General features: G+C 43.2%; 1 protein-coding gene across 1 annotated transcript in view; it reads left to right on the top strand.

Moving 5' to 3' along the window:
* Positions 1-17929, top strand: part of LOC132835864 (zinc finger SWIM domain-containing protein 4-like) — a 97039-nt gene that overhangs the window by 41001 nt on the left and 38109 nt on the right. The window contains exon 3 of the mRNA XM_060854961.1: positions 12044-12400. Within this exon, the coding sequence (XP_060710944.1) occupies positions 12044-12400 (357 nt within the window). The remainder of the gene's footprint in view (positions 1-12043; positions 12401-17929) is intronic.

Below are 17929 nucleotides of genomic sequence, written 5' to 3' on the forward strand. Positions count from 1 at the left end.
GGAGAGATGGGAGCTTGCTCTGTTTTGCGCATAAGCGCACATCTAGCTTTTGCACAGTGGTCAGTAGTTTAATTTTTCCAAGTTGAGCACAATTAAAATTTTGCAGCCAAAGCAGCTCATTTCCAAAATCCTAAACCACTTGTCATTCTTTTTTTGAAATGGAGTTCCCAATGTTAATTTGTAATTTGTGCTTTTGAAGTCAGCATTCATTTAGAAGCTTAGTCTTGGTGCTTGACCATTGTGTCGTTATGTGTGAACACTTGGAGCAGTATAGTGACTACATGGTGAGCACTGCTGCCTCATGGTTCAATTCCAGCCTCGGGTGACTGCAAATGTGGGGTTTGCACATTTTCCCCGTGCCTGCGTGGGTTTCCTTTGGGTGCTCCAGTTTCCTCCCACAGTCAAAGATATGCAGGTTAGGTGAATTGGCCAATGCTAAATTGCTTATAGTGTTTAGGGATGTGTAGGTTTGGTGCATTAGTCATGGGAATTGTAGAGTAATAGGGTAGGAGAATGGGTCTGGGTGGGATACTCTTCGGAGGGTCAGTGTGGACTTGGGTCAAATGGCCTGTTTCCGTACTGTAGGAATTCTATGATTCACTTATTTGCGGGCGTTGAATTCCAATCTAAATTTTTTTAAAGTGATAATGATGAATTTTTGCTTTCACCTCTTACATGTTTTTATAAGTGATTTGGATGTGAAAATAGGTATAGTTAGTAAGTTTGCAGATGATGCCAAAGCTGGAACTGTAGTGGACTGCAAAGAAGGTTACCTCCGATTACAGCAGGGTCTTGATCAGATGGGCCTATGGGCTAAGAAGTGGCAGATGGAATTTAGTTTAGATAAATATGAGGTGTTGAATTTTGGGAAAGCAAATCTTAGCAGAACTTAATGATCATGTCATTGGGAGTGCTGCTGAACAAAGAGACCTTGGATGCAGGTTCATAGCTCCTTGAAAGTAGAGTTGCAGGTAGTTAAGATGGTGCAGAAGTCATTTGCTATGCTTTCCTTTTATTGGTCAGAGCATTGAGTGCAGAGGTTATGAGGTCATGTTATAGCTGTACAGTTGTTGGTTAAGCCATTTTGGAAATATTGCGTGCAATTCAGGTCTCCTTCCTACCGCAAGGATGTTGTGAAAGTTGAAAGATTTCAGAAAAGGTTTATAAGGATGTTGCCAGGGTTGGAGGATTTGAGCTACAGGGAGAGGCTGAACAGGCTGGGGCTGTTTTCCCTGTTGTGTTGGAGGTGAGGGGGTGACCTCATAGAGGTTTATTAAATCATGAAGGGCGTGGATAGGGTAAACAGACAAGGTCCTTCCCTGGGTTGGGGGATGGGTATATGATTAGGAAGGGTTTAGAGGAATATGGGCTAAGTGCTGGCAAGTGGGACGAGGTCAGGTTAGGATATCTAGTCAGCGTGGACGAGTTGGATCGAAGGGTCTGTTTCCATGCTGTACATCTCTATGACATTACATTGGCGTAGTTCTTAGCTGCCGTTGTCCCGTACAGAGGCAGAGTGGGATTAAGAGATATGAAAGAGTGAGGAATTTTGTTTGTCAAAAAGGTGGGATAGTTGCTTCTGTCAACTCCTGAAGTGCTGGGATGTCGGGAGGGTAGAATCGATGATTGACACCCCTGGTTGGGTAAACAGACTTGCTATGTAGCTCATGTGAAGGAACGATTGGCTTTGAAATACTTTGCTCTGTCAAGATAATTGTACCTCTTCTAATTTCATGATTGCAGGCCAACTGTTTGAGATGGCAAGTGAATGATCAGCAAAGTGAACGTGCAACTGTTGGGAATGAACAAAAAAGAACTCCCCAAACGAGGTGCTCTCCTCTGGTGTTTCCTTTTTGTGTAGTAATTTTGTTGGAAAAGCTTCTCTCATACTGGTTGAGCATGTCTTTTTTTACTGTCTTGGCATGGGACAGCTATGAAAGAGCTACAGATCTTTTCAAGTTGGGAAATGAAAGATGCTGTGTACTCTATTAATTTGTGCAGGGGAGCAAGGGAAACCAGGTCTGTTGGAAACCTGTTGTGTTGTAAGAGCGTGCTCAGCATTCATTTGCCAACCGACTGAGTTGGTCACCTTAACTACTGTGATCGCAGAAGCCATTTTGCAAGTTGTAAAATCCATCTGACTGCCAGTGAAAGCATGGTATGGCAAGCTTTGATATTTGTATTTGATACTCGACATGTAAGGTATCACTGTTTTCACTTATTTCCCAAGGTCAGTTGTAAACTGGACTGAATTCCATCAACAAGCAGTAGACTAGCGATTGAGCTTGTGACCATTTCCTGAGGCTCATTGAAACACTTCATCGATTTTGTTTCATATATTTTCCTTATCAGCTGGTCTGTTTAGATTCTCGAGTGCAGTGGGGTTTTTGCAATGGGTTTGCCATGCACTTTAATTAACGACCTGCTACTGGCAGTTGAAGAAATCGCAGGACTTTTATGGGCTGAATTGAAATGCAGTGTTCCATTTGCTGCTTTCCAGTAAAAGACTTGGTGGAACTGAAAATCCGGGGTCCTGTTGTGGCGCAATGGTAGTGTCCCTACCCCTGGACCGAGAGGTCTGGGTTCAAGTTCCACTTGCTCAAGAAGTGTGTAATAACATCTCTGAGCAGGTCGATTAGAGGAAATAAACAACCCTTTCTGCTCTACCTTATTAACTACCATATTTTATTCCCCTCTAGCTACGCAAAGGAAACCCACTTCTTGTCACCTTGCATGGAGCAGTGAAAGTTGGAAGGACTTGGTCTAACTAATTTATCCCACTGTGTTTTGGAATATCCTTGTTTTGTGGTGACCCTCCCCACCCCACAGCTTTCGTACCTGAATGGAATGACATGCCAGTTTATCTTCAGAAGCTGATCCCTTCACGCCAGGCCATGTGAAATCTGTTCCCTCTGTGAAACTGCCATCCTCGAGGGGCGTTCTACACTCCCAAACACTCAATGCAAGCTGCAAAATGTCATTGTGCTTCAGTTAAAACAGATTTGATTTATTTAAGAAGAAAAGCCAGGGACACTGGAATGAGCTCCGGCACAGTTGCGGTGGATGTCAACTTTGGAGCGAGGCTTGCGTATTTCTTGAGATAAAACAGGAACCTTGTGTTCTTCCTCTCTTTTTTTGGTTTTGCACCTGGTGTGTCATTACATATTTAATAAAATTCAAACTTATTTTTAATACCCAGTATTGTTAACACATGTTCCATCTAAATTGGGTTTAGCAAATTTTAAAATACTCTCACATTTGTATCTATTAGATTTTATTCCTGTCATTGGACTTCTACGCTCCTGTCTCTGTGACTGGCCCCTAAATTCAACTTCTTATAAAGAATCTTAGATAGAAGATGGATGCTCAGGAAATCTGGACCGAGAGAGAGCATGCCTCTCCTCTTCACTGGAAAATGTACGCATCCTTCTCTCTTATCCCTCAGCTGTTTTTCAGCTTTGGTGTCTGTGTTGAGTAAATTTGCTGAAACTTAGTTTGGGTCTTGAATGTAGCTGGTTTCCAGTTGAGCAGTTATCGAAAAACTTTCAGTTTGCAGTGATCAGCACCGTTCCCATGTGTGGTCCTGTAACTTTGAGGTATCTGTATTGTTTGTAATTGACCTTCCTAAGATCTGGGAGGGTGAAGAAGTGGTTTTGCACAGTTCTGTCACAGTTATGAAGTTTTTAAGTAAATTTGATTTACATAAGCCGCACACACTGAGCTCCAGTCAGTCCTGACCAAAAAAGAACCTTACGACTTTGGCAGGGGATAAAGTGTTTCTCTCCAGAGAGAAGGATGTCATTTTATATAGCTTGCAGCAATGACATGCCTTTTTGTTCTAAGAGCTGTAATGGCTCCTCAGGGAGCAGTTTGGATTTCCTGAACTCCTCCGAGACCCCCACTGCGTGCACAGACATGCATTAGGGACTTGCTAACCAATCCACTCCTTCCCAATGCTGCAGGATCCTTTTGCTGCTTGGCGTTCCTATTGATAAGTGCACGATAACTGTGCTGTTCATGCAGCTTGGATCTTTGCTGCCCAACATTAGGAAACGTCAGCTAGTGCGGTGTGCTCCCTTCCCTAATGAATTAAGATACTATTTTTCTTTCTTTATGACCAACAAATTGGACGTTTTTTTGTTTGGCTCCTTAGCACTGTTATAAAGTGTTTTATGTTTGTGACAGATCCACTGCCCCCCAGAGTAAAAGGTACTGCCCTCCTATTTCAAAGTGAAACATTTGATTCCGATGTTTGGGAATGACTCGGATTTGATTGGCAATTGCCAAGTCTGTGGGTTTCAGTCAGATCTATATTGGGTTGTTCTGAATTTGCAGAGAGGTGGGGAAGCTGGGGAGGGGGTTGAATTGCCTGGCGTTTGTTCCCCTTTAATAGTTCCCTGACCACTGCTGAAAGGATGATGTTGGGCAAGAAGTGGGTGGACTTGCTCACACTCAACTTTATGGTTGTAAAACCACCATTGACTCGCTGAAGTTCAGTGGATGAAGTGGTGGTTAGAGCCTTCCCTGAATATTAGATGCTGCGTCCTAAGCAAGAGGCACATTCAATTGGGAGGGAGATTTTTTAAATTATATAACCATATAATACAGAAGAGGGCCTTCTCTTCTCTGCCAAAAATACACAATGACTGATATTTCGTCCCACTTTTCTGCACTCGGCCCACTGCCTTAAATTTTATGACATTTCAGGTGCTTATCCAAGTACTATTTAAAGGTTATGGTTTCCCACCTCAACTTCCTTCCCAGACAATGCTTTCCAGATTACCTTCTGGATGAAAAAGCTTTGCCTCCAATCCACTCAATGTCCTGCCTTCTATTTTAAAATTATGCCCCATTGTTATTGATCCTTTGACTAAAGGGGAGGTGGGGTAGGGGATAGCTGCTTCCTATTCACCGTGCCCCTTGTCATCTTTTCCCACCTCTTGTCAGTTTTCTCTGCTCCAAAACAATTTGCCACCTGATCTTATGCAGCACCTCCTTGCTGAAATGCTCCCAGACAACATGCTGGTGAATCTCTTCTTTGCCCCAGCATGGAATCAAATTGTGTTTGGTAATGTGTGAATTGAGCTATGTGACCAAGCACTTTTGAAATGGGGCCTTGAAGTGAAAGATAAGCAGAGGCTTAAAGGCAGAAGTCCAGAGCTTGGACTTAGACAGGTGAAGTCATGACCACCATTGGTGAAAGTGAAAACTCTTTAGGCCCAAGGCCAAGTCTGAAGCCATCTAGTCTCCTTTTCTGTTTGGTGTGAATTGCAGCGCTTGGCTCAGTCTGTCTGTGAGGCATCAAGTATGTGGCAATCGTTGTCTAGCAATAAGCAAGTGCCTTTGTCTTACTATCTTGTCTTTGTTCAGGAGACTGAGGTCAGTCATCTGCCTCTTGACCCTTGCTATTAAGGCCTGTTTGCTGGAGTCCCAGACTAAACCATTTTGAGATCTTGCAGGTGAAAATTAGATGGGAACTAAGTTGGTGCATTGCACTGATGGTTATTACACTTGCTGGGGATTGGATGGGTCTATCTGTCACTACCTAACAAACACCATTTGGCTAGTAAAAGGTTCCTGCTCCTTTTGAAGATTAAAATAATTTGTTTTTTCTCAAAATTCTAACAAGGTACATAACTTATCGGCAAAAGTTCAAGATTTACAAGCTTGCTGCATGACTTCAATGAAATACTTTTTTCCCCACTAGGCCTTTAATCTTGCTGATGCATACATAGAACAAAGAGCGACATCACACAGGGACTTAGACCCTCCAAGCGTGCACCAACGCATTTTGCCCTTCCATACTAAAACTGACCACACAGGATCCATATCCTTCTATTCCCTTCCTATTTGTGTATTCATCCAAGCGCTTCTTGAATGTTACCATTGTACCTGCTTCAACCACCACCTCTGGCAGAGCATTCACCACCCTTTGTGTGAAAAACTTGCCTTGCACATCTGTAACAACCCCCCTCCCCGCCAATCCCTCCACAACTTGAACTTTTTTCCCTAGTAATTGACTCCTCCATCCTCCTCCTTTCCACTCTGTCCATGCCACTCGCAATCTTCTAAACCTTTTTCCGTGTCAGTGCTCCTCAACCTCAAGCATTCCAGTGAAACAAAGTGCAGTCTCTCCAACCTTTTTTTTTTCACAGCTCAAATTCCCCCATAGCAGGCAACATTAAAAGTTTTCTGTACTCCCTCCAAAGCATTCATATCCTTCTGGTAGTGTGGTGACCAGAACTGTACTCAATATTCCCCGTGTGGCCTCATTGAAGTTCTATGAAGCTGCAACACACCTTGTCTATCCTTATACTTAATGCCCCTTCTAATGAAAGCAAGCATGCATAAGCCTTTTTTATTATCTTACCTAATGGCACCTTCAGTGATCTGTGGACCTGCATACCCAGATCCCTCTGCATATCAATACTCCTAAGAGTTCTGCCATTCACTGTATAATTTTCACTTGTACTTGACTTTCCAAAATGCATCACCCCACATTTGTCCGGATTAAACTCCATCTGCTTTTTTTCTGCCCATGCCTCCAACTGACCTATATTTTGGGTCCTGTGACAGTCCTAACTGTCCACAAACTTATTACAGAGGCACCTCTGTTATCCGGGGTTCAATTATCCAGCATTCATTTATCCAAATATCAGATTATCCAGCAAGGTTGTAAGGTCCGATGCTTAGCTAAACTGTCATCCGGCATTCGATTACTCAAACGAAATACTGCTGCCCGTGTCCTTCAGATAATTGAGGTTCCTCTGTAACTAGATCAGCTACGTTTTTCTCAAACATTTACATAGACCACAAATAGCAATGCTAGCTGTGGAACATCACTAGTCACAACCCTGCATTCCGAAAAGCATCCTTCCACTGCTGTCCTCTTATGACTAAGCCAATTTTGTATCCATCTTTCCAGCTCAACCCTAATACCACGTGACTTCATCTTTTGTACCAGTCTGCCATGATATAGTGACAGCATTTAGCATTGCACTCGCTATTTTCTTCCATCCAGCTTGAACATAACTGATCGTGTCTTGCTGCCTATTTCTAGCTCCGCCCAGTTATGCAAGAGCTGCTAGCTGCTTCTTGAATTAAGATTGACTGCAATATGGTAGTTCTCTTGTCTGTTCTGAGCAACCAAACTTGGAAAGAAATGCCAGGAGAAAATGCTGAAATTCCCTGAACAAAGCTTGCAGTGCATCAAAGTCTTTGATAAAACCTGATGTAATTATCTCAATATTGTTAACCTCATTGCCGCACCTGTTTCCTTAACCCTACTCCAACTAAATTATTGACCACCTAACTTCTCTATCCCTCTTTATTTTAAAGCTGATAGTACCTGGGATAGAGAATAGTAAATTGCCTTCAACTTTGTCATCACTGCTTCCCTCCCAAAAGAAAGCACCTCTTCCTTCTTCTCAACCAAAATAAAGGAAGAATGCCAGACCCCCAGAGTTCCTCCAGCATGTTCTGTTCTTCCCTTTCGAACCATCCTTGAATGTCCAGTCATGTTTCTGTGCTCATATTTGTTGCAGTTTCACGTTTGAGAACCTGCAGTCATGGTTTTGCTCTGTGGCAGTCTCAAACGACTCAGATAATTATTTTAACGGTAAATGCATCCTCCTTCTCCCCTGACCTGTCTTCAGTTTTTGAGATGGCAGCTGTCAAAATCCTCCTCCAAGCTGCAAATGTCCAACTGAATGCGATTGCATTTGGCAGGTTCCTTTCTCGACTGCCCAGTCTGCAGTGGCTTCTACTGTTGTCCTGTTCTTTTGTGTTCTCAAAAGAATTCATTCTTGGATCCTGCCTATCCTGATGAAGGGCTTATGCCTGAAACATCGAATTTCCTGTTCCTTGGATGCTGCCTGACCTGCTGCGCTTTAACCAGCAACACATTTTCAGCTCTGATCTCCAGCATCTGCAGTCCTCACTTTTTACTATCCATTTGTAGCCAATCACAATATCACTTGGAAGGCAAGTCAGTTCCTGGTAGGGCAACTTATAACACTTTTCATTGTATCTTTCTTGGAAAAGTTTTTATGACAATAAATTCTAAATGCTCTTCCTACCCAGTTTTCATACTCCAGCATCTCTTGACCCCTGCATTGTCTGGCTTCCTCTTCCTCTTCTCCACCACTTCCTCTGACAGCTCATTCCACACACGCACCAGCCTCTTCGTGAAAATGTTGCCCCTTAGATCCTTTTTAAATCTTTCCCCTCACCCTAAACCTATGCCGTTTAGTACTGGATTCCCCAACCTGGGGAAAAGTTCTTGGCTATTCATGCTATCTATGCCCTTCATGATTTTATAAACCTCTGACACTCCAGGGAAGACAGCCCCAGCCTACTCAGCCTCTCCCTTTAGCTCAAACCCTCCAACCCTGGCAGCATCCTTGTAAATTGTTTCTGAACCCTTTCAAGTGTCACAGCATCCTCCTTGTAGCAGGGAAACCAGAATTGAAAGCAGTATCCCAAAGGTGGCCTAACCAATGTCCCGTCCATCTGCAACATGACCTCCCAACTCACCTACTCAATACTCTGACCAATAAAGAAAAGCATAACAAATGCCACCTTCACTATCCTATCTATCTACAACTTCACTTTCAAGGTACTACAAACCTACCCTCCAAGGTCTCTGTTGAGCAACACCTTCCAGGATCTTAACATTATTGTCAGACCCTTGTCTGTCAGAGCACTTGAACTGAAATCTGATTTAAGTGTGGAGGAAACTGACGCCACTCAATCCGTCCCACAAACTGTTTCCAAAGTATTGGTTCTATGCCTGTCCGACCTGTTCTTTACTGCCTGCTGTAGAACATGCATTAATCAAATAGAGAAATCTGAACAGTTTGAATGGGAAGGGCAGCTTAATGTGAGCCAGCGTAACCATATTACACTGGCTTCAGATGAAACTTGGACAAAAGATTGCAATGGGCATTGTAGGGAGAAGGGTCAGGACAGAATGAATTTAAATACTGCAATCAGCAGATAGCTCATGTTCGCTGAACGGGAGATGACCAGCTTTTTACTGCTGCACTGCATGCTGAACACAATTACAGCAGTGTGTACTTTAAGTTGCTGGGAGAGCAAAGTTTACTGTTCATGGGATGAAATTAGCTGATTGCATCAGAGTGCAGTATTCATAGGCAAAGCCCCATTTAATTTACATTTTTTTGAACAAAGTATGTCTGATGCGCAAAAACGCATTTTCCTAGAGGCATATTAATTGTGTGTTAACCATTCGTACATTGCATGGATTTAAATTTCCATAATAATTAAAGCTTGTTATTGCGTGCTCCTGCACCAAGTAACAGGAGTTTTGACCTTCTTTCCAAATTTGATTGGAACAGCTGAGGCCAAGAAACACAAGTTTTTGAAAACTTTTTAGAAGGAGCAAAAGCTGTAATTGTCGGTTTTGGTGTCTGTTATCCTAATGTCTACAAAGTGAATGTGCTGAACTGTTAAACCTACCTACAAACCCAAGAGATAAGGTTGCACAGGTTTATCCATAACTCAGTCCTCTGGCAATTGCTGTGGGGTCCTGAGTACTGACTGCTTTGTACTTTTTATATTTCCCTCTTGCCTTTGGACAGAGTTGAGACTTGAGACAGCTGATTGATTGCTCCCCAGGGAATGTACAGCTCCTGCCTTACCCACCCCTCTACTGCAGTCAGTGCAACTCCATAGACGTCCAGTAAACTAAGGACCAGTGTCATCTGTCTGCCATCGATTCATTTATTAAAACTAATTAAGGAAAGATGAGCTTCCAGCAGAGCCTGGGGATAGGCTCGTTCCTCCTGGGGAATTAGGATGATGGAGGTGTGATGTGGTACTGTGAGCATCACAGCTGAGAGCATCAATTACCTTCTCAACAAGGGAGGCATTTGTGAAAATGGCTTCATTTTCATTCCCCTTCCTCGCTCTCCTGGAACAAGTTATTGGTGTGAAACCCTCTTGAGGGATGGCAGTTCCATTGCTAATGGCCTTTTCTTTAAAAAAAACACATTTAGCAGTGGTTTGCAATGTCTGCAGCATGAGCCAGGTTTGACTGCATTGTTTTAGCTGCCCACTTCTCCAGTCGTGATGGGTTGTGTGTATTACAGTGCGAACATTTTACTCTCTTGTTTTGAAGAAATTAGTGGATACCTTTGTTTAAAAATAGCTCTGAACTGGAGGTTTGTGAACTATTTCTGCTTAGACTTCGAAATTACCAAGATTGCAAGGAGGTTCTTTTTAATTTAATGCATCAGATTTCCACGGTTTACGTGCGTGCATTTACCTGGTTTGTGAATGTATGAATCCAGCATTGCTGGTTCTTTCTGTTCAGCTGTATATCTGGGAGTCACTTCAGAGCAGCAAAGCCCCCTCGTTTTAGCGCTTTCCATTTTTAATCCAAGTTGAACTGTGTTTCTGCTGCAGGTTTTTAAAGTCCTAGTGTCTCAAGTCTCCTTCAGCTTTGTAGTTTCATGCTGGCTGACTTGAGTGTTTAACTCCAGCTTGCAGCAACGCTGTGACTTGCATTGGTGCAGCGATCTCCCTGCTATCAAAATATCATCATTCTGAAGTTTTCATTTTCATCATGTGGTTTGTCTTCCGTGTGCGAAACATTGAGAGTCACCGGACTCACAGGAAGCTGCATTGAATAATCCTTTCCTACTTGCTTTTGAGATAACTTACTCTGTTTGGAGGTATTTTACTTTGGCTTTTGAGCACTTTTTTTCAGTGAGGATTATCATACTCAGAATGGAGTGAAGCTGTCAGTACTGTCCCAACAAGTTTGCCTGACCCCAGATTTTTTTCCAGTTCTTCCAAGGCACACTCCGTTGGTATGTTGTATCTCTCCTTCCCCATGACGCCCCCTCCTCACTGATTCTAGGAGACCGGTGTTGCTCTCTGAATTTGACAATGTCTTCTCCTTTAGCTTGGCTGGTCTGTTGTAGGAGTTAGAGTAGGATCATTGGTAAATGGGGCCATATTCATGAATGCCGCTGTCTTAAGCTTGGAGTTAAAATAAAACCCTTATGGAAATGACCATACTGTGACCCAACTGTGGGCACTTTCTGTGCTGTGTAATTGTGAACCTGCTCCAAATTCTTCCCCTCTCCAAGCCTGGAAAGAAGGGAGACTTTGTCTCATTGGGTTGGGCCACAGCCAAGCCAAAACTTCATTTCATCTCTTAGTACTTGGCAGGCTATTTAACCTCAGGGGGACGTTGCAATGCGGCCAAGATCCTGTCCTAGTATCCTACTTTCCTGTGCCTATTTAATAGGAGTTGACCGCACTCCTCCCCCACCCAAAAAAAACCACACAAAAGCAAAAGGGCTGCTGCAACCAAAACAGGGCACCTAATTCCTGGGCTGATTAAGAACCTAGGTGAGATTTAAACCTGGATCCTTCTAGTGGACATAGCCTACTGTCCTCTCGTTTGTTTAGATTAGATTCCCTACAGTGCGGAAACAAGCCCTTCGGCCCACCAAATCCACACCGACCCTCCGAAGAGTAACCCACCCAGACCCATTTTCGCCCCTGACTAATTCACCGAGCCTACACATCCCTGAACACTATGGGCAATTTAGCATGGCCAATTCACCCTAACCTGCACCTCTTCGGACTGTGGGAGGAAACTAGAGCACCCAGAGGAAACCCATGCAGACACTGAGAGAATGTGCAAACTCCACACAAACAGTTGCTTGAAGTGCTCTGAGTAATGCACCTAACACTATAGGCAATTTAGCATGGCCAATTCATTCTTAACCTGCACATCTTTGGGACTGTGGGAGGAAACTGGAGCACCCAGAGGAAACCCGTGCAAACTCTACACGGATAGTTGGCCTAGGCTGGAATTGAACCCCCGGCCCTGGCGCTGAGAGGCAGCAGTGCTAACCACTGAGCCACCATGCCACCCCTTCTTAGCACTAGGTAGTGGAATATGACACATGCTTAATTCATCGTTTTCAGTCCTGTGGGCACAGTTTGAAATTTGTTTTTTTTTTGTGTGGTCTGTTCTTAAATGCTTATTGTTTATTATTCACAGGATTTCATTTGAGTGGGACTGTGACTGAGCTCGCCAATCAGGGTGAACCTGAGAAAATGTACAAAGTTGCCATCAGCTTTGACCGCTGCAAGATTACCTCTGTGACGTGTGGCTGTGGTAATAAGGACATCTTTTACTGTGGCCATGTAGTGGCCCTCTCCCTATATCGAATCCGCAAGGCTCAGCAGGTGGAGCTGCGGCTCCCCATCTCCGAAACGCTTTCGCAAATGAACCGCGATCAGTTGCAGAAGTTCGTCCAGTACCTCATCACTGCCCATCATACAGAAGTTCTTCCAACCGCACAGAAACTGGCTGATGAAATCCTCTCATCCTGTTCAGAAATTAATCAAGTGCACGGTAAGGCGCATGGCTGTGTTCTCGGCTAGATTTGCACAATCTGTCACTTCGCTGTTGGTCCAATTGAGTTTAAACAGCAGCTTTGATGCTTGCGTTTGATGTTTGATCTTCGTGGTGATGCTAGTAGCTTTAAGTGGAGCATAGTTTGAGTTTTTAGTCCAGGGATATGTAGGATAGGTTCATTAATCAGGGACAAGTGTACGGGAATGGGTCTGGGTAGGGTCGCTGTGGACTTGTAGGGCCGAAGGGCCTGTTTCCACACTGTAGAGATTGTATGATTCTACGAATGTGCTGTGTTGTATTCACATTCTATTTGGATTACATTTTCTTTTGTTGTTGTATTTTCATCTTGGTTGGTGGCTGGTTTGTGTTTAAGCAATCCATATTCTCGAGATGAAGATTTTTGTTCAGGTCTGGGACTCTAATTTCTTTTTCCCCTCAAGTTTTGTCAGATCACACAAAGCTTCACACCAGCTATCAGTTGAATCGATCTGATTAGAAAAGATTGGACAAGCTGGGCCTGTATCTATTAATGTTTCAAAGAACGAGTTGTAATTTCACTGAAGCCTAAGATCCTGAGGGGAATTGACAATGATGTTTGTCCTTGGGGTGACTAAAACTAGGACTTGCAATGGGCGGGGGGGATCTTCCGTTCTAAATCATACTTGACATTTTTCTGGGTTTGGAAACTCTTGAGAATTCTCTTCAGTTAAAAATCGTCGAGGCAGCGTCATTGAATATTTTTAAGGCCGAGGTAATTTGATGACCACCAAGAGTGTCGGAGATTGTTGGGAATGTGGCACTCTGACCAAAGTCAGATCAAGGCTGTGTGTGTGTGAGAGAGAGACAAACAGACAGACCCCACCTCCTATGTGTGAGAGAGAGCGACAGTGAAAGGCTGTTTCAACTGACTAGTTCATGCCAGTATTTATGGTCTACTCTGTGCCAGTGTTTATGGCCTACTCTACTCTCCTTCCCTCTTTCCTGTTCTAAAGCGCTCATTTGCTTGATCATCCTCCCTTTAAACACATCTATATCTGGCAGTGAGTCCCAAGTTCTCACCACTGAGTAAACAACTTGTGTTGTCTATTGGATTTCTTGATGACTGTCTTTATAATGACAGCCTCTAGTTATACTGCTCTCCACAAACAAAAGCATCCCCTTCTGTTTTGAGCCTGAATTTAATTGGAATCTGGTGCTTCACAAAGCACAATGTAGGAGACCGCTCTCTGCATTCTGCCTTGAACGCAGGTCCTAAAGTATGTACTTGCCATTTTGTTACCTGTCCTGACGCTCTGCTGTTGCATTTTGGGACAAGGTTATGATGTGAGAAGTTGAGTCTGCCCACACTTGTTCTTGGTGGATGCTTGCCAAGCGTGGAGAAACCATTTCCATAGTTTTCATCTCTGTTCTTCATTTTAGCATTCTCAGGCACCACCTAAATTGTACCCTTTTTTTAAGAGCAAGATTTTTAATGGGGCTTATTTTCCAAGACTGCCACGTTTTCAGTTTCTGTGCATTTCTTCTCAAACTGAATGTGTACCTGGAATTGTAATGTGCAAGTCTATTTAACAGGGAGCTAACTAAGCAGATGGAGAAAGGAACACGATACTATCTTTCTGCTGAAGTAGGGTGGAACCAGATCTGTGTAGAACATAACTGTCAGAATGGACTTGAGATCTATTTGTTTTTCTTAAACGCACAATACAAATATAAGCTGTTCATGTACAGACAGATGGGGTTAGTTTAGAATGGCATCATGGTAGGCACAGACATGGTGGGCTGAAGGGTCTTCATGTGCTGAACTGCTAACTGTTCTTCATTTAACATAAATGTCTCAAGATGATTCTCTGAAGCAGTGTCAAACAAAATTGACTTGTGATATTAAGACCGTATTGGTCTGCATTGAAGAAGGGTCACAAAGAAGGAAAGAGAGGCAGTGTGTTTTAGGATGGAATTCCAAACCTTGATACCTCCGAGATGAAGACATGACCATGGATGGTGGAGCCATGAGAATTGAATGTGTAAGGGGTCAAGGTTGCAAAAATTTGAGGGGGGGGGGGGAAAATGAGGCTATGATGGAACTCAAACCGGAGTTTTCAATGTCATGTCAAAAGAATTTGTGAACCACGAAACCAGTGTAATTCAGTGAGTGCGAGAGGCTGAGTAAGCAGAATTTGATGCAAGTTAAGCTGCAGGCTGCACCATGTTTTCAAGAGCTCATGTTCATGAAGATAGTGTGTGGCACCATTAATAGGAGAGAATTGGAATAGTCCAGGCTAGTGTTGCAAAATGTTCTTTTTCAGAAGCTGCATCAGGGACTAAGTTAGCAATATTACAAAGATTGAAGTGGGCGGTGTGGTCTGGAGATCATCTCTGATTCAGATGTGGCATAGCTTACAAGTTATGTGGTTCAACTGACCAGTGAGTAAGGAGCATTTGGCAATGAGGGGGATGGCGTTTGTGATTAGGGCTGATGATAATGTTCTCTCGATGGTAAGAGTAGCACGGATATACTTGGGTCAGATGTTTTAACAGCACTGGTTGCAGGCCCTGCAACAACTGAGGTTACCACGAAAGGACATTCCTCTTCAATCTCTCCCCTCACTTGAGGTGTGGTGACCCTCAAGTTAAACCGCCACCAGTCATCCCTTTCAATGAGAGAGCAGCCCTCTGATCCACTGGGACTATGTTGACTTTGACGTTACTTTTGCCAATGATTATACCAGCTTTAGAGTTGGACTTGCAAAAATGTTGGAAACTGTCAAAGCATTTCACATGTTGAATTATTTTTGAAGTATCATTGATAAATGTGCCAACTGCTTTGGAGTGCAACATTTGGCTGTTGGATGAATAATGTGTTTGTTTTTTGTGGTATTGGTTAACTGAGGAATTGGCCAGGCCACTGGGCAAACCTGCTTTCTCCTTTTGAGTATTCTCATGGGAATTGTAACATCACCTTTTATAAGTATTCAGTTTTTAATGTCTCATAGAATGATTGCAAATGGTTAGGGCTGATTTCTGAGATTTTATTGTATCTGGCTTTTCATATTTAAGATGGCAAATTGGTCTGCACTGTCTAAACTACTTCTGATCAGGGGCGCACTCCAATAGCTATTTGTTCCCAGTTCTGAAGGTGGACTAGACATCCGTCACATGTTTATTACAAATAGAAGTGAATCTGTAGCAGGGCTAATCTGTACACAGCGAGAGTATGTTTAAAACTGCTCATCAAATTTGTGTGCAACGCATTCAACCTGATTGTATAAAAAAATTGAGATTATATGGGTATTCTTGGCAAAGCCGGTTATTATATAATGATCAGAATGTACTGTTCAGAATGGCTGAATTGCCCTTGGGGCAGGTTCTGGGCAATGACAAGTCATGCCGATGAGTTAGCCAGCTGAAGGGATGGATGGGCGTTGTTAAGTCTGTTCAGGAGACCTTTCCAGTACTGCCTTGCGAGATCAAAGCAGTTCAGTGCATCCTCCTACCAAGGGATCTTAATGTTACAATGCACTTGTGGCACTTTTTTTTTGTTACCCATTTGAACCAAATTTCCAACTCTGCAGTTGGAAAGGGCATTGCGATTGGGATGTGCCTGACAAATGATATTTTTATTGTGGGTCCATTCTGCTATTGCTTTTGCCCCGATGGGTGTTCAAAGTGCTGAAATGTTTCTCCGAATCCATGATGCAGCAGATGGTGAGTGAGCGCAGGGTGGATAGAGTATCGGTGTTTGCAACAGGGAGTGCTGGGGAGTAAGATCGATGATTCTCTCTTATACCACGTAAAATGTCTTGGCAATGTTTCTTCACACATTGGTTGCTTTCTGCCATCTGTTTTGATTCTGATTTGAGCAGAGCTTATAGCAAGCAGCCTACTTGTTAAAGTAATGTGATGTCTGACATCATTTCCACCTGAGGCAAAGATGGTTTGTTCTCAGTTATGGGTAGTGCTGTATCATGTCTTCCCCATGTGACCATTCCTCGGTATACCACGAGTCTTAGCAGAAAGCTTGTTCGTTTATCTGGAGAGGTGGTCCTCCTTAAAACCTGATGATCTTCCTCAGCGGCTGCAGTCCTTGCATCTGTATAGTTTCACAGTCCAGTTAGGTTGGGAGTAACAAGACTTTGACCTAGTAACGAAGAAGGAACAGTAATTAAATTTCCAAGTTAAACATTGTATGATTTGGAATTTTTGGTGTGGTGGTGTTCCCTGGAAGCTGCTGTCCTCTCTGTTCTAGCTGGTTAGCACTGAGACAGAATCTTTGGTGTTTATCGCACTGTTGCATGTTTATAGTATAAAACTACTCGTGTGCAGCTAATAGAGGGAGTGCATATTAAAGATGTAGTGTGGGCTGCTTTTGTCCTGGCCAAGCTGCTTAAATATTTCTGCAGCTCACTGCAGAATCCCTCTTGCAGACACAGTATATGTGGCTGATTCAGTTAGTTTTCTGGCCACTGCCTCCCTGATGCTGGTGAACAATTCCGATCCCTTTCCGATCTAATTGCTATGACCTTGTACGGTGTCCCCGCTCTGCTGATTTCTGTTGATGGGGCAATGACTTTTTTTTTCCTAAAGGAATTGGTGGGTGTATTCTTTGGAAATGAACTGAACACAGCCCTTTTATTCTAAATTTAAATTTCTCAGGTGCTATAAAAGATCGTACAACTCATTGAGACTCTGAGGAGAGTCTGCCTAAAAACTGGATGCAGGCACAAGGCAGAGTACTCGTCATTATTTGTTTGTTTAAACTTTGAATGTTTTCATGTTTTTTACTGTACATAACTTGGATAAGCAAGTTTGCAACTGTTTTAGTTTATGCCAAGCCCATAATGACACCAGGTTACGAGCCAGTTTGGTCTGAAAACGTAGCTGCCTATTAGAATAGTCCAGCTTCAGCCATTGTGAGGCCATATTGCAGCTCTATCAGGACATTGATTAGGCCACTTTTGGAATACTGTGTTCAGTTCTGGTCTCCGTACCTTTGGAAAGGTGTTGTGAAACTTGAAAGGGTTCAGAAAGGATTTAAATGGATGTTGCCAGGGTTGGAGGATTTGAGCTGTAGGGAGAGGCTGAATAGGCTGGGGCTGTTTTCCCTGAGGCTGAGGGGTGACCTTATAGTAATTTATAAAATCACGAGGGGTTTGGATAGTGATTAACCAAGGTCTTTTTTTCCCCACGGATAGAGTAGTCCAAAGCTAGAGGGCATAGACTTAGGGGGAGGGGAGAAAGGATTAAAAGGGCAACTTTTATTACAGAAGGTGGTGCAAGTATGGAGGAAGAGGTGGAGGCTGCTGCAATTAAACAATTAAAAAGCAACTGGATGACCAGATGAATAGGAAGGGTTTAGTGTTATATAGGCCAAATGGGACTAGATACGTTTAGGATATCTAGTCGTCATGGACAAGTTGGACTGAAGGGTCTGTTTCCATGCTGTACACCTGAGTATCTCACCTGTCTCCTGTGCTTTTGCATTTAGTAGGATTCAACTCCGTATGTGTAATTGTTTTACAAAAGCCAGGC

Source organism: Hemiscyllium ocellatum, chromosome 45 (genome assembly GCF_020745735.1).
Source record: "Hemiscyllium ocellatum isolate sHemOce1 chromosome 45, sHemOce1.pat.X.cur, whole genome shotgun sequence".
In the NCBI taxonomy this organism is placed as follows: domain Eukaryota; kingdom Metazoa; phylum Chordata; class Chondrichthyes; order Orectolobiformes; family Hemiscylliidae; genus Hemiscyllium; species Hemiscyllium ocellatum.